Raw genomic sequence first — 17,636 nt, 5'->3', positions numbered from 1 at the left:
CAAATGTATTCGTCCGCGTATTTATATACCCATTGGATCTATCTAACTTTGGGCTCTGTACCACCGTCTGCGATTGGTCAAAAATCATGTGCGTATGATGACGACAACAATTCTGATTGGGTCAGAGCGACGTCACTTATTTTCAACATGTAGAACAATGAAGTGTATGCGACGTTCAGTTTCATCCCTTGTCAACGATTTGGTGGGCATTTATGCGCAACCTTGCGAAAGCGTTACTACTTACACGTTTACTTCTTTTGTTGAATGTGTTTTTTATACGCGGACGCGGTTTTTACACGCGGGTTTCATGAATGCGACTCCGGGCACATTCGCTGTTCCGCGTTTGTCCACAAGGTGTCGCTCGAGATCGAACTCGTCAGACCTAAACAGGTTTGAAAAAAATGTTCCGCCGATCTGAATACCAGACTTCTGTCAATCGTATTGCCCAGTCTGAAATGCACTCAAATGTTGACTTTGACATTTTTTAGTTGGTAAAATATTTTTCCCGCCTTACTAAATTGCTGGATTGTGTCTCCAAATGTGATGATCTCACAGAGCATAACTTTTCAATCGACCAGTTTTGGTTCTTCAATTCAGATCTAATGAAATTGCATTTTCATCATAAACGCACTGTAGATAAATCAATGAAATATCCGATCAGTGCAGGTTGTGAGTTGTTTTTTGTTTTTTTTCCCAACAAGAACCACATTTAAATTCACCCAAAACGCACGTACAACTTGCATGATAAAAGAATCGTTCCTTTCTGCGTGCAAAAGAGAGATGCAGAGGAAACTCATGTTTAATAGTATCTCGGTGGGAGGGATTCTTTCTGAAAGAAAACTAGGTGGCGTTCAGACCTCGGAGACCAAACTCTCCCGGAGCGCAGATAAAGACACAGGAGCGCATCTCTGTCAGACACCTGATGAGCATCCTCCAACCCGCCAGGGCCAAAATCACGGACCTTCATTTCAGATAAGACTGGATCTGATCGAATCACAGGAGAGTGAATTCCGGAAATAGCCTCACAACAAATAAGCAACACATTGGTGTGACTGGAAGTCCAGAGATGGCACTTTCTTTTCGACGCAGGTGTGTGCTTTTGTTGTGTTTGACAGCTCTTCACATCAATCACGCTGCCGTCCAGGTAAGACCACGCATCAATACAGTGTTCTGTAAGTATCAATGTAAAGGGACGTGGATTGTTTTTAAACCTTTGTCTTTTAATTCCCAACGCATCTGAATGGGAAAGAAAGTTTTGTTTTCTACTTCAACCAGCATCATTCTTCTATTTTTCTTCCCAGTGTTGTTTGCAAAATTTCAACTTGAGCACTGGAGAAATATCATGTTGAATTTGTGAAACAAAACAAAACAAACAAAACATTGTAGCATCTGGATCTGGGTCCTCCCATGTTTTGTCCGCCGATGGCATTTCCCCTTAGCCTTTGGCATGTAAAAGGAGCAAAGCACTGTCTAACAGCTACACAGCTTGGAACTATGTGCAAAATGAATTTTAATGTCTTGAAGCTGGTTGTTATTGTACTTAGACCTCCGAATACATGAGCAGGAATTTAAGGAATGCTGCTCATGAGAAATTGCTCCAATGAGCATGTGATTAATAAACCTTTCTGAAAGGATTAGAGGCAACTTTGTAATGGCCTGACTGCCCCTCTCCTCAAGTAACTGGTAGTGGCACCCATGCTATTTTGAGTCTGCCCATTCAGGATCATCCAATGAGCTTTGGCCTTCCTGCTGCCATGCAAAATATACAAAGGAACAGCATTTTGAACTTGTGTCCTACTGACATCTGCCAGACAGCTTTTGTCTGGTTGGGTTTGCCACTAAAGTGCTACAAGAGTAAGCAAAAGGGGTTGAAGGAGAGGAAGGATGCCTCACGGAAAATGATGGACCACAGAAGTTGGTCCCATTAAAAAAAAAATCAATATATGCTTGTATGGTAAAAAACAAATCGCATTAGCACATCTTGTTAGAATTATAGAAGATATTTTAGTATGAGGGAATTCAGATGAATGACATCTTTGTAACCACAATGTGCCCACCAATAAGATGGGTTTAGATTACATCATGCTCCACAGCTGCACATTAAAGTTTGTTCCCAACTCATGTCTTAGATTTTATGACCATTGCACTGAGGTAACCTTATGTCCTGTGCATGGTTTCCTGATGAACATTGCATTTCAAAATTGTTTCCATGCCACCTCTGTGTTTAGATCTGTTTCGTTTTGTTTTTGTCTTTTTCTTTTCATATTCTTCTCCTTGTGCTCACACTTCACTATTCAAAGTCGTGCATGGATAAACACCAGGTGGTTGGGGTGCTCCGGCAAATGGAGAAATTTCTTAAAGGCCAAGAGATGCGGTTTACAGAGGGCTTGCGGATTATGAAGTCTAAACTGGCAATGCTTCAGAACTCTGTCTCCAAGTTGCCTCAAGCAGACCAGTCAGCTGGTGAGTAATATCCCCATAATATTACCCACCACCCTCATCATCATCATCATCATTAGGGGTGTAACAGTACACAAAAAACCCTGATCTGGTACGTTGCTCGGATTTGATGTCACAGTTTGGTACAGTTTAGATAGAGCAGAAACAAGAAGTACAAAATATTAAACTTTTTTTAAATTGTTTAGTCTATACGTGACACGGTGGCTCAGTGGTCACAGCATGAAGGATCCTGGTTCAATTCCGACAAGGGGACCTTTCTGTGTAGAATTTGCATTTTCTTCCTGTGTCTGCATGGGCTTCCCACAGTCCAAAAACATGGAGGATGTTAATTGGAAAAAATTGCCCCAGATGAGTGAGTGAGTGAGTGAATGGTTGTTTGTCTGTATATGTGGCCTTGCGATTGACTGGTGACCAGTCCAGGATGTACCCTGCCTCTCACCCGATGACAGCTGTGATAGGCCTCAGCATCCCCCGCGACCTTGAGTGTAGGATAAGTGGAAGAAGATGAATGAATGGATGGAAAATATCTACAATAGATAAAGATTTTCCCTCACTAAATATCCATTACAGTTCAGAATCAACCCTTGTTAACTGAATTTAAAATATACTGTCTCTGAGTAAACATCTGCAACTTTTGGATGATGATAGATAGGACTAAAGAAGTATCCCATTGGGAGAAGCCAATTGTGCGTCCTGCATTTTTAAAGTTCCTTTATTGCAACTTTTAAAAAAATATAATCATCACAATCATCCTCAAGCAGACTCCTGGTCTAAAAGATGTACCGTCACATTTAAAATTTACATTTTGGCTGATATAAAAGAATGAAACATATTGGGTACATATCAGCAGGGATCCAACATGCAATTATACTTAAAAACATTATCTTTTTTTGCACTTGTCAGTAAGAAGAGATTGATAAAGTAGAATGCAGTTTGACAACACAGGAAAACACATTCTTCGAAATAAGACCGGTGAAAATACAAAAACTGCTGTGCAAAAAGGGTATTCTACAGCAAGTCAGAAACACCACCCAGGATCCAAGTCTGTAATATATGAGCCAGCAGGAATGATTACAGGGAAAGAAAAACTGCTCCAGCACGTGCACAAAATTAGCCATTTGGTGTTTCTTAATTTCCCTGCCAACTGTTACAGCATAGATTTAACCGTGTTCTGTAATGTGAGACATAATAGAAAGACGTAGAAATAATAACGATTCAGGATTGTGAAATTGAAATGTCTATAGAAATATTTGTTCACTTTTAACCTTCTCCAGGCAGATGCTGCAGATTTGCGACAGCCAAATATCAGATTTTTCCTGCAACTACAACTTAATTTGAGCCTGAGAGGGTTAAGGCACTCCACCAGGTGGATCAACATGAATGAATTGAAAAATTGTAGAATGGATTTGTTAGGTGAAATTCTTTCATTGTGTAAGTTTTCAAAAATTATAAGCCAGTCACATTTTAGTCATTAATTCAATTGTATTATATGAAGGTTTGGTGTGAAACGGTTAAAAATGAGTCAAAATCAAGACAATTGATGAAATGATTTGGCCACTCTGTAGTATTCTTTGGGAATAATGTCTCTTGATCACTTAAAGTATAATCTTGCTTGCCATGTAGATAATTCATATAGAGAGAACATGTTTCATTACCTGACATCTACCCACAATAATCAAGTAAAATGAGATCCACATGACCGGAATGTCGATATGTCCACATATGGGTATTTTATGAGACGATTAACCGTCAGTTCAGTCAAGTCAGTAATTTTTGTTAAAAAGGGTGAGAAGAATTACTAAATAGCAAATTTACAACATTTGAAGACATCCAAACATTGCTGGAAGTCGGTCTCCAAAGGTTTTTCCGCACTGGGTGAAACCAGAAAGTCAGAACATAAATCCCAGACCTGTGAGACCATCTAAGTAACAGAGCTGGGCAATTGATAGAGGAAATGCAGTCATTAAATTGTTTTGTTTTGCAGCATATTGTAGAGCCAGCTTGTTAATAATTGTTAATGTGGTCAATAACTCTGTGGAGAGGTTTTAATATTCTACATATACAATGATAAACTTCCAACAAATCTGAAAAGACCAACACTTAATAAGTATGCCACCTGTTTTTAATGATCAGATAATTATCAAATCCAAAAATTCTCACATAAAAAGCTAATTGAGATATTTTTCTTATTAAATAATTTGTATTAAATGATGTGAATACTGGCGGCACGGTTGTTAGCACTCCCAACTACACAGCAAGAGTGATTCCACTGGCCTTCTTGTGTACAATTTGGATGTGTTGTGGTCCAGAGTTTTTTCAGTGTTTCTTTGCTGATACCTTCTGGGGTTTTTCCTAGGCCCCACACCCCAGGTAGGATAAGTGGTATAGACAGTGAAGGAATTTATAAATGAATATTGGTAGTAATTTGATAACAAAATAACAAAGGAGATGAATTTATTCCTTCCTGTCTCCAAGTATGCAAAGATTTCTTCCACAACCAGACTTCAGTTAATGGAGTCTGTATAAAAAAAAACAAACAAGGAAACATGCCTGCCATTTTTTAGAAACTTCCTCACCATTTCTTCTCACCAAATTTGAAAGGTTTATTCATTCATAATTTTACATCCATCACACAATTGTGCATATTCACATCCATATCCTATTTCCACTGTCAAACCATTTATCTTTCCCGAGCCATAATGAAACATAATTGCCTACTCACATTATCAAGACCGAAATAACTGCCCAGTCCTCCACTGGTTCACTGTAAATGAGGCATTTGAACCTTTCTCTCCCATGAAGGCACTGCTCTGTTCAATGACACGTGTATATCCTCAGGCAGAGAATGCCAGAGGATGTTGGGAGACTTAGCCCACATGTGACTGGCTCTCTTTCTCTCTCTCACAGCTCCCACCAACTGCCCCTCCCTGGAAGCCCCTGCTCATGGAACAAAGTTTGGCTCAAAGTATTTTGTAGGACATGAGATCCATTTCACTTGCTCTCAGGGATACCATCTAGTTGGTTCAGCCACACGTGTGTGCCGGGACAACGGCACCTGGACCGGCATCAGTGCCATCTGTAAAGGTGAGCCCCAACCTCCCAATGAACTTGAATTTTTGGGGAACTGGATAGAACAATACTCGGCTAGATTTACGTGAGGCCTGTAACATATGAGTCAGGAGAGACTGAAAGATACAGAAGCTCCTCACACAGAGGGATAACAGGTGAATAAAAGAGCCATTCTTTATAATAGCTGGACTTCCTCGCTGTACTGAAAGAAGCCCTCATTAAAACGACATTAAATATCCATGAACACTAAAAAACACCTGTACTTCATTCCAGTGTGGGGTTCCTCTCCTGCTGTGTTTATTCACCTCGTGTTTGGGCTTTTGTATCATGTCTCGCTTGCTCATGTTTCTCTATTTCTTTGACAGAAGTCCCTTCTGACAGAGATTTGATCCAGACATCATACCAACACCATGGTCTGATAGCACTGAGCTATGCTTAGCAGGCCATTTCATCCCGTAGCAGTGGCCCTTTTTCAAAAAATTCCAAGTGGCACAGTCAGTTGAACATGTGCATACGTTTATTGACATTCAGGGTTAAAGCAACATGAGAAGGCATGACTCTGCACAGTATTATCTCTGTTCATGTTCTTTAGCTCACATACACACTCCAAATTTAGTCATGCAAAAAAGTAGTATTGACATAATGTGAAGAAACAGTTAATTTTTGTAAAATACAGTTTAAAAATACCTAGCTGGTTGAAGTGGGCTTTTCATGGTTTGTCCATATGGTGGCCCCCGGAGGAGCCAAATAAACATTAAAGGGTTTGGTTGTCATCCATTGGCCTCATCACTAGGGCAGAGGGAGCAGAGCCTTCTTCATCTTTTGAACATCTGTAGAGCTCTCAGAGTCTTTTACAGATCAGAGGGTATGATTTGCTATTTGCCCACTTGTTTTAGACTCTTTGATGACAAAACTAAATGTGAACGGATGTGGATTTCCTTCAAGGTTACCATCCTTATGGTTATAGTTTTATTAATAATACTGCCTAATCATCTGTGTTTCTATTGGATGCTGAAAAATATGGTTTGATACTCCACCAAGTTTCAGTCAAACAGTTGTTTTCCCTGTCTTTTATAATAATGCCAATGCTTTTCGCACATGTTTAAACGAAGGCCAAGGAGCCATCCATCAAAGCAGTGCAAGTGAGGCCATGTGAATATTTTGTTAACCAGATTTATGAGTTGTCACGAGAGGAAGTTGACAGTAGAGATGTTCACATTTCTTTGCACAAGTAAAACATTTCATTGCCTTTGAATGAGGGCATTAATGGAAGTCTATTTTATTCAGTAAACCTCAGAGTAAAACAAAGTATATAGCTGACACATAAAATCTATCATGTGTGGGATGATTTAGGTGTTTCACAATTTTATTAATATACAATTCAAACTGTTAATATGGACCTCTATAAACTTATTTACATTTGGTCATCAAGCTAAATTTCAGTCTTGAATTCTAATTGATATTTTGTCAGTGTCTCTCTTTTCTTCCTCTGCCACTTTGTCCATTTACAAATATATGCATAAAGTAAGTTACATTAATATTGACAATAATACTTCAGACGCATTCATTCCAGTAATGTGGATAATTTTTCATGCTCTTCATACGTATTTTTAAAAATTGTCCACAAATTGTCTACATAAGTAAATGTTGTTAAAGTGGACATAGCAGGGCATAATTTCATTTTGAATTAAAACATTTATTACATAATAAACATATACCTGAAAAACAAAATTTTAAACTAATTTTTTTCCACAGATAAAAAAAACAATAGAACAAACACAGCTGTTTTTTTTAAATGTGCTTCAAATATTTTCAATCATATTTGATATTGTAGTGTCAGTGACAATGAAATCATAATGCTTAGAGAAGAAAAGTATGTTGATTTTGCTATCAGTGCTTTTCTATGTTTTCTATGTAAACAGATAACAAATATTATAGGAAGTTAAAAAAAAATATTTTTTTTTCAAAAAAAAAATAAATATATATTATATATTATATATATATTATATATATATATATATATATATATATATATATTTATTTTTTTTCATTTGGCAAGACTTGAATTCGACCCACTAATATTCAGTATCCATTGGACAATAAGGAATGTTGAAAGTGATCAATGTCAAAAATTACTTTAGTAGGATGGAAAGATTTAACGTTTTCTCCTGCACCCACAGATATCAGTGAATGTACGAGTAATCCCTGTCGAAATGGAGGTACCTGTGTTGAAGGAGTCGGCCAATACAAGTGCACCTGCCCCCAGAACTGGAGTGGCTCTCACTGCCAGCACCAAACCCAAACAGGTCAGCAGCTGCAAATAAATTGAAGTGGCTTGTCGTTGTCGAAAAGGCCAAAGTTGTTGTTGTTGTTTATCCTCTCACTGCAGCACCGCCTGAGTGGAGTGTCATGGATGATCCAGCGTTCAGCAGGAGACCTCACTGTGCCCAGGTGAACCGAGCCCAACACTGCAGCTGTGATGCAGGGTTTCACATGAGTGGCACCTCTGACAACAGCATCTGCCAGGGTGAGCTGCAAATAAGTTAATTCATTGATTCCAGTGGGGAAATTCTTCTTTCCTGTATACAGAGGATTGGTTCAGCTACTGGGCAGCAACCTTAAGCTGATGTCTTGCTCGATTTCATCCCAGCAGGAGATTTTTACCAGTTTTCTGGCTGATGCGCAGCACAGCATACCAGCTGCGGGTGAAAAGAAAAAGACCCAAAATACCTGAGTTTACCACTTCTCTAAGCAATATTAATAGCAATCTATGAATGCCAGTCAGTAACAAACAAAATAATCCTCTCAGGAAGTCACAAGCTGATTAGCATCCATTTAGGTCACAGTCCAGTTGCTTTTAAGATGTAATTGGTCAAGTGACATTTTCAAATCTGTTTGTTTGTGATGTTCTTTTATAGATGCATTTTGTCCATGTCAAAGAGGTTATTAGCAGTAATGGAACACTGTGTTCATAACAAGAATATTATCAGATTATCATCAGAAGAAAGGATTTTTTTGTTTTCTTTGGAATATTTCATTTATCGATATGGGGAGAGGACTCTCCCATTGAGCCTGGTATTTTGTACCACCAGAAGCCCTAAACATAGAGCTGTGGAAGGTTTATTGGTAAACCATCAATTGCTCCGTCTTGATTTCTACTTTTTCAAATTTTGATTGCAGAAACTTACTTGACAAGTAAGTAATTTTGCTTACATTCTCCCAAAACAAGGGATTATTTTTTTAATTATTTTTCACTGTGCTCACTTTTGAGTAAGGTGATTCCAATCTGTACATAAAAAGATAGCCGAATTGAAGCTTAATGAAATAATAATAGCGCGCAGAGAAAGCAGAGAACTATTAAAATGCAACAGGGATAGATCAGGACAAAAGAGACTGACACTACATACATCTATCTTCTTTACAACCTTTGCGGTGTGAGGGTGCAGGATAATGGAAAATCCTGAAAAGAAGTAGAGAGTCCTCTGCAAGTGTAGTTTGCTGTACAGAAAATTGTTATTAAGCCAACTGTCAGCAATACGTTCCTCATAATTTTGGCAGAGAGGAAAAATCTGAGAGCAGAAATGTAAAAAGCTGCAGATTTCATGCGTTTATCAAGCAGCCCCTACTGAGATGTGTCAGACATTACAGTTTACAAAAAATATATATACCTAAAGAATAATCTTTTCAGTCGTCTCATGTGAAATAAATCTAGTCAGACAATTTGGAGTTCCAATCTACACCACCCGGTTCAAGATGTCACAAAGCTTCAAACCAGACTGACTGGTTGGTAGTTGTTTTTTTTTGTTTATTTTTAAGAAAAGATATTTTTTTTAGTCAAGAAATAGGAAAATTTCAGAAAATGAAATTTTGATCAAGTGATTGATGGATCTGGCCAAGCCCCCAGGAACACTGCTGGGGATTGTAGTTAATATAACATTGTGGTTAAACACTGGAATTTCAAGTATGGTGTTCATCACATACTTGTTCACTGACTTGAAAATACTTTTCGTCATAAAACCTGTGACAGCTCCTCCACCTTCACTACACATCACAATGGCTGCCTTGCATGTTGCAAAGTCTTAGCGATGGCACTCCCTCTTCTGATGGTGCAACTTATACTGCATAAGAAAACAGGAGCAGATATTACTTTAGTACCGCAACCTATTAGACTCATTCAATCTTATCATGATTTAATGATTTTTCTAGTCTGCTAATTTTTAAAGTTCAATAGAGCTTCAAGACTATTTTTCCCTAAAATAGTTAAACAAAGGTTAAACTGGAAGTCAGCTGGCTCAGCAGATTGGAGACTCAACTAGGTTGGCTTCAAGAGCCCCACATTGTGCAAGAAAACACCAAGAACAAAATCCCCTTCATGTTCCACCTAACTACTTTCATAGAAGAATACAGGGCCTTTATACAAACTCTATATGCAATTCTTTAGATCCAGCCTTGATGCTGGCAGTTAGAGAGGCATTCATATATGGATTAACATGAAGGTCGGTGTTGGTTCCAATGAGAAAAACACTAATAAGGTTGCATATTTATTTATTTATGTGCAACACCACTACTCAACATGATATACATAATTTAAATACTATACTGTCCAAAACTGTAAGCTGGAAAAGCAAAGACCACCTTGGAGACTGAAACAGTCTCTCCACACTTTGTCTCACAGAGTGTATTTTTAAAGTTGTTTGGGGTATTTCATTTTCTCTATACCAAACCTTTCTTCCCTTTTGTATACACAGTCACTTTGGCTTTAAGATGACTTTTTAAACCAGACACTCAGGTATTTTTCTGTTGTTTTTTTTTTTTTCCTCAACAGATGTGAATGAGTGTGAAGTCTACCGATTAGACCAAGGAGGAAAGCTGTGTGTCCACGAGTGTGTCAACGTCCCGGGCTCCTACCACTGCTCTTGCCCCAGTGGCTATAAGTTGCTCCCAGATGGGCGGACCTGTGAGGGTGAGTGACAAGAGGTAACAGGGGACAAAGACTCATTCACAAGCCCCTAGCTGCAGATCTGGTGAAGCATGGAGTTACAGTGAGGAAAAGACGCACCTCTTCTCTAAGTTTCTGTGGAGTTGCTTGTCAGCCCTTAACTTTGCTACCACTTTTATATGGACCTCTGAAACATGAAAGACTTGCCAGTGGAATAAATGATCTCATTATTTCCCAGCAGAAGGGAGCTTAAGGACATAAAGCATTTTTGGGAGACTAAACTAAAACACCAAATAAACAATCAGTGCACAGCACCCCCCACTCAGACTATGGAAACCAGGAAGCTGGGACTAAGTTTGGCAGGTCTCTCTCCCTGCTTCTCATTCTTACATGCCTCCACTGTTGTGTCTTCCAGATGTGGACGAGTGCTTGAGTCAGCAGCACAACTGTAGCCGAGGGATGACTTGTGTCAACACCGGGGGAAGCTTTCAGTGCGTCAACCCAGAGTGTCCCCGGTCTCATGGCAACATCAGCTATGTCAAGACATCACCCTTGTAAGTGGATGTAACACAATTTAATTTTTTTGTAATAGTCATTCTATGAAATGGGCATCTGTGTGACATTTTGTCTTTGAAAATAGAAAGAAATCAGGTGTTAATCATCCCAGTCAGTATTCCAGCAAGTTGAAATCACTCCTGTGAACCTGGTCTTCTGAGGTGTTACATTTTCAGTGTTATCTAGCCCAACTAATAAAAAGGAAAATTCAGGATTCCTGAAACATGGGGTCCAAAGCTGACTTAACGTTTATGATTGAGCTTCCACACTACTGGCAGGTTGCATGTTTCCTCAAACAGAATATCAGTTCAACCAAGCAACAATATTGTATGAAGTCATTAAACAATAACCAAAATTTTATGAAAAGTAACCTATGCAAAAAAATGATTTGACTAAGCTTCATCATTCTTAATTTTTAGATGATGTAAAATAGACTTCCTTGTAACTACATTTGCAACTTTATCTATTTATTTATATTTAGCTTTTCTACAATTTTTCAGCTGAAAATAATGGGCCTCTTGATTGTCAAGATGTTCCGAGAGACCACATAATTACAAGCGTTCTGTACAACTAAATCTGGAGGAAATTTTCACCACTGGAAAACAAGTCTTACTGTTGTGGTTATGGTCCACGTTGCCTGACATATTGCACCTGGGGTAGTACGTTTCCACGGCACATTTTTCATTAAATTAACTTTTAGCTGTGTAGCTCCTTGCAAGTGTCTGATGGAATCTCCATGAATGCAATTTTTTGCCTGCATTTATGATATACATTAATGGAGTTAGTAATTAGTTTGCACCTTCTCAACATATCTGCATGGGTATCCTGCCGGGTTCTCCGGTGTCCTCCCACAGTTCAAAAACATGCAGACGGTATACATTGGAAAAATTGCCCTAATGTGGGAATGAGAGACCGAATGTTTATCTCTTTATATGGCCCTGCACTCCGCGACTGGTCCAGGGTGAACCCCACGTTTCACCCAATAACAGCTGGTAAAGGCTCAGGCATCCCCACTACTCTGACTGCTGGATGAGTGCTAGATAATGGATGGATGGATAAAATTCGCAAAATGTTTTCATATATAACTACCATAATGAAACCACATTCAGTTCCTTACCCAAGATGTCATGAGACTTTGAACTGTATTCAGACAGTTTTCAATTAATTTTCTTTATTTCAGCAAACTTGTGCTTTTTTTCAGATTTTTTATGTTTCACTGCTTTAAAAATTTAAAAGGCTACTAATTATACTCAACATCCTACAACACTGCACATTTCTGGCGGCAGTTGTTAAATCGGTCTGCAATCGAGATGTAGGACATGATCACTCTGGTGGACATTGAGGCTATTCCTGTTTAGTCTAACATTGCATCCAATCATCTTTATAAACTATTTTTCGGGAAAAAAAAAACTTTTTTATAGTATTATACTTTACAGGTTTATTAAGAAGTAATAAAGTTTATAAGTGTCATTGAATAGAAATGGAAAGTCAACCAATCCAACAGCATGGAGTATTGTTTCACTGATTTAAATTACAAAAAAAAGTAAAGACATTCTCTTTAAACATTGTATTGACAAAAGCAGGACATTCTCTGATTTTTAATTGATTCAAGGGTCAGTGTTGCTTTTTAATGTAAAAACGTCAAAGCAGATTTTGTATTTATGCGTATAATCATGTCCCTGTACCTTAAGCATAAGACACAAGCGCTAAGGAGATTAAGGAATAGGCACATAAATGCAGCATCAGAAACCTTCCGAAATACATTAACCAAAATTAGAAAAAAAAAGTTTGTGGTTAAGACTTCATCATAGCCTAGGAATCTATTCTGACAAAGTGCACACACACTCAGAACTTCACTGAAGAATGTTTTGTTTTCTTCTTTCAGCCTTGTCAAACTTCTTTGCAGTTAATAAAAGCTCAGCGACATTGCAGCTTTCAACTCTGTTCTCAAGTCATCAGAACCCAGTCTCATTGAAAGGACTGAAACGTAGCACTTTCTGCTTCTGCTGAACCACCAGTATGAAATACCCTCGTCAGCAAAGGGGATGGATGTTGTGGCTCATGTTTTTAAACATGGAAAAATCATAGATTGCCTCAAAACAATAGTTTTAATGCTATGAATGCTATATAAAATGCATATATAGTGGGTACTTTATTTTGCCACCGGTCACACCTCATTGGAAAAAAGTGCCGTCACGGTTTTCAATATCATATGCAATTGCTAGGGAAAGTAGAGTGTGATGAAAATCAGTGCGGTTTTTCAGTCAGACAGTTCTTTGTACTGGCCGATAAATGTTATTATGACAAATGGATTTGCTTCATTTCTTGAGAATGTTTCGCTTCTCCTCCATCTGCATCTCATTCATTAGTTTTCATGGATTGAATGAGGTTTCAATTCAGCATGAAGGAATGTATTTCACCTGTCTGTCAGGTTGAGTCAGTCTGAACTTGTGACCCAATGTGTGTAGCAGTGGCAGAGGGTTTTTTAAAACAGAATACAATACCATATTACAATACGAGAAACTTTGTTGATTCCAAAACTGGGTGATTTCAAGGGTAGCAGCAGCACCACATATGGTAAAACATATAATACAAGCTTTATGTAAAATCTAACTAGGTCATATCATACTGATTCTACACCGGGCATGGAAGTAATGTTAGGAACCCAACAACACCTCCCTCTGAAAAAAAAAGGTTTATTATTAACAAATACTAATGTCTTAATTAAATTGTATGGTAATTTCTAGCCAACAATTATAAATGTAATTGTATTTATTTTTCCAGGTGAAATGTGTGACCAGGCACTGCCACCATTTCTTTCTGGAGAGACCCATACTGTTGGGAATTTAAAAGAATTTAGAAACTACACCAATCTCAAGTGTTTTCTTATCATCTTAAACTAGATTAGCCTTCATTGGTTTACAAAATTTTGCTGTTAGAAAATGTTCACTTTTTACAATTTACTCGGGATTTGGCAAGATACATGAGTGCCATGACTTACATTGGGATTTGCAAAAAAATGACTTCTCACATCTGACACAGACTTCGTATCTAGTACAGACTGCATATCCAATGGATATATATATATTGTAATGTTGACTTCTCTCCATCCCAGACAAAAGATGCTTTTCTAACCCCTCATTCATGTTATCTTTTCACCTAACAGTCAATGTGAGAGGAACCCCTGCCCTATGGACAGCCGCTCCTGCTACCTGGCTCCGAAGACTGTTTCCTTCCACTACCTCTCCCTTCCGTCTGGCCTGAAGACTCCTGCTACTCTTTTCCGCATGGCCACCGCGGCCGCCCCCGGCCGAACAGGGCCTGACAGCCTGCGCTTTGGCATCGTGGGAGGAAACTCCCGGGGCATCTTTGTCATGCAGCGTTCAGACAGACAAACCGGTGAGCTGATACTGGTACAGCAGCTGCAGGGACCACAGGAGATCAGCATCGATGTGGACATGTCTGAGTATAGTGACCGCACCTTTCAAGCCAAGCATGTGGCCCGAGTCCACATTCTGGTTTCATCTTACAACTTCTGAAGGAGGAGAACTGGAGCAGGGAAGAGCTCAAGAGGGACAGAATTTACTGATGATCCCTCCCCACCCCTTTTTGTAGCCACTCATTGTCCAGACTTGGTTCAGCGGTCAAACATGTTTTGAGGTTTGAGGCTAATGAAATTTATCAAAAGAGAATGTGAGTGGCAATCCGGTGTTATTATAGTGACATCTATAATATAACACTATTCTACATAAACAAATTATACACAAAAGAATGTAGTTATTTCCTTTCAGAAACAACTGATGATGTTTGTGTGCGTTTGAATGCAGGAATTAGAGTAAATTGCCAAACAGAAGCATAATTAAAAGATAGACAGAGAGTGATTGTTTTATTATTTCTGCTTTTCTTGTCCATTGTTGATCATCTTTGTGTAGCTCAGGTATAGCCTGGAGTTGATGCACCGCGCCTCTGTACTGACGTTAAATCCCTATATGACGTTAGAGCTTCTGCCGCTCTAAGATGTTATGCAGTTGTTTTTTCAGTCTTTATCATACATTGTAGTCTGTATATTTGTTTTTGGTTCTGGCTTGCATTGTTAAAGGCACTATTCATTCTGCTAAGGGAGTTTCTTTTCAAAATGTATGATTCATTGCGAACTGGGCACTTTTCCTTGTTCACTCATACTACATGCAAGTGTGTACGTTAACTCAGAAATTGTTTTATTCTATTCTTCATCAAAGATGGTTTGGCCAACTTGCCGGTACACTACGTGTTGTAACTGGAATTTTAATTGCCTCTTCTTAACTAAAATAAAGTCAATCCAACATATCAGCTTTTGTTAAAACCACCTCACTTGATGCTGAACAGTGTGTTATTAAATGTCCTTGCGGTGGGGCTTGTTTCATTCAGCCTCCATTGCAAGTAATTTTAATAAGTGAAATACAAACCAAAGCACGGTTTCATAAATGAAACCTGGACGGTGATAAAATGTTCCCCGATTGCATGAATGTGCCAGGGTCAATAGACTGTTCAATTTTAAGCAGAATCTCCCACTTGTCACACAGACAAAGTATTCCTATTTGAAATTTATAGGAGAAACAGTAACTGTCAGCTTCTAAAAACACATGTCACTGTGTTTGTTAGAGAAAGAGACTAATATTCAACATATGTGTTCGCTTAACGTCGTTCCCTCTGTCCTCTCACGTCTCAATCCAGGGGTTTACATTGCAATAAAAGTGGTCAGAGGAGCTGCATGTTTCCAGGAGGGAGTGGAGGGTGAGAATCAAAATACATGCCTTGATGGCACACACTGCTCAGAAAATGACAGCGTGCCTTAATGGCAGGCCCAATTTCCTTCGGCAAACATACCAGAAGTGCTCACATTGCTGTCTTTGTTTTAGATTTCTGCTCATTTATGTCTGATGTCACATGTTGTTCATCGGTTCTGTGCCGGAAAGATATTGCCAGAGACAATTGGAGAGAGTTGAGCGCTGTAACACAAGCCATTTGCTGTGGAGTGATGATAAAAATATACAGTGAGTGCCTTGAGGAAAAGCCAGTGCAGTGTGGTTTGGCATCCACATTACATCAGTCACCGAGGCACCGCGACTTCAGTAGTTGTACTGGGCCAAGCACATAGGGTGGACAAAATAATAGGACACTGCTTGAAGACGATGGCAATAAATCCCATCCCATATTTCACGTATTACTGAAAATGTCAGGGTCTTTGTTACAACAATTGAAAAAAAAAAAAAATCTGAGTTTGAATTTCTATAGTTTTTTTAATCCAAGAATTCAAAGCTGTCCGCTCTGGGTCAGCTTATTCACCAAGGGCTTTGAGATAATACCCAGGGCTTCCACCCTCAAAGGCACAACAAATGATGAAAACAAGGACTAGATCCTCCAAATATGTTAAATTTCTATAGAAATTTATTTAAAGCGATACAAGCTAGTTTAACACTAAGCAAGGATAAATAATTATGACACTCCACCACCAATTGTGTAAAATTTTTCTGTACATGAGGAAAAACAAATCCAGGAAGAAATACGGAAAACTTGAACTTTCAGGGGGGAAAGATCTAGCAAAAAAAAAAAATTAAAATAAATAAATAGAAATGCTTATTTAAAATATATAAAAAGAAAATGGCAAGAAATGTCTGAAAATCAGACAAAAATATCTTGGTCAGATAATTGACCTGGAAATTACCTGAAAATCAGAGAGAAATTACCCCTCGAACATTGCCGCACTTTGTGTCTTTTCACAATTTTTAAAACATGACTTGAAAATGTCCCTTTTTACATGTAAAGTGAGAGGAGGGGTGCCATTAAATGGCGCACCTTGGAGTCACACTGTGTTCTTTTGAGCCTCAGCCGCATGGGTTCATTTGTTGGGGCCAAACGGATGAAGCAGTTCTGAGTAAACTCAGAGGGATGCATGACATTTTCTGAACAAAAACTACCACCTCTAAACAATGAACACCTTCACCCTTCCACAAGAAAACAGAAAATAAAGGTTATAACCCACATTTTGGAATCTCCAGGTATAAGAACTCTTGAGATGCAGTCTATAGTATAATTTTAATACTTACTATAGTCTGCAGATCACATTTAATATATAAAATGTCAATCTGTTGGTTTACTGAGATCAAAATAAAAACTGTGTTGAATTATTTAGTTTTATGAAAAAATCAAGTGAGACCGAATTTCACGATAAACTTTAAACTAGAAGATAAAGTTTGGAAGAATTTTTTTTAAGAATTCAATTTAAAAGATTTTTCTCTAATTTTGAGCACAATAACAATCACTTTAGGTGTGTCTAATAGTTTTACAATCATATAAAGCAAGAGTTGGTATTTTTTGTGACCCTTATGTAGAACTTTCAGGTGTCTATATTAAACTGGGGTTTCAATTTTTCATACTTTTTATATTTGGGTTCTATTGACTGTGACCTAAATATTCAGTTGAATATTGTTTACCTAACAATTTTTTGAACCCTTTTTTTTGCACATCAGAGGCAAGTTATCAATTTTTGAAAGACACTTTTATTTCATTGCAGGCCTATCCAGTTTTATAGGACTCTTGGCATTGTACAACTTTAACAGTGTATGGTAACGAT

The 17,636-nt window shown here is 38.3% G+C and overlaps 1 protein-coding gene across 2 annotated transcripts; it reads left to right on the top strand.

Annotated features, from left to right (window-relative positions):
* Positions 1-78: 78 nt before the first annotated feature.
* Positions 79-15,368, top strand: fbln7 (fibulin 7). 2 transcript variants are annotated; one of them, XM_086167675.1, is made up of 9 exons: positions 79-202; positions 807-1,144; positions 2,301-2,463; positions 5,368-5,544; positions 7,710-7,835; positions 7,919-8,056; positions 10,355-10,492; positions 10,884-11,022; positions 14,190-15,368. In XM_086167675.1, exons 2-9 carry the CDS (start codon positions 1,067-1,069, stop codon positions 14,560-14,562), a joined length of 1,332 nt encoding a protein of 443 aa, XP_086023801.1. In that variant the 5' UTR covers positions 79-202; positions 807-1,066; the 3' UTR covers positions 14,563-15,368. The 2 variants fall into 2 exon arrangements, with proteins under 2 accessions (XP_086023801.1, XP_086023793.1); XM_086167667.1 differs by having other exon boundaries at positions 142-1,144.
* The last annotated feature ends 2,268 nt before the right edge of the window (positions 15,369-17,636 follow it).

This window comes from Fistularia commersonii, chromosome 2, assembly GCF_037954325.1.
Source record: "Fistularia commersonii isolate RoL2024-O1a breed Wild chromosome 2, RoL_Fcom_v1.0, whole genome shotgun sequence".
In the NCBI taxonomy this organism is placed as follows: Eukaryota; Metazoa; Chordata; class Actinopteri; order Syngnathiformes; family Fistulariidae; genus Fistularia; species Fistularia commersonii.
This window is presented reverse-complemented; position numbering and strand designations above follow the sequence as displayed.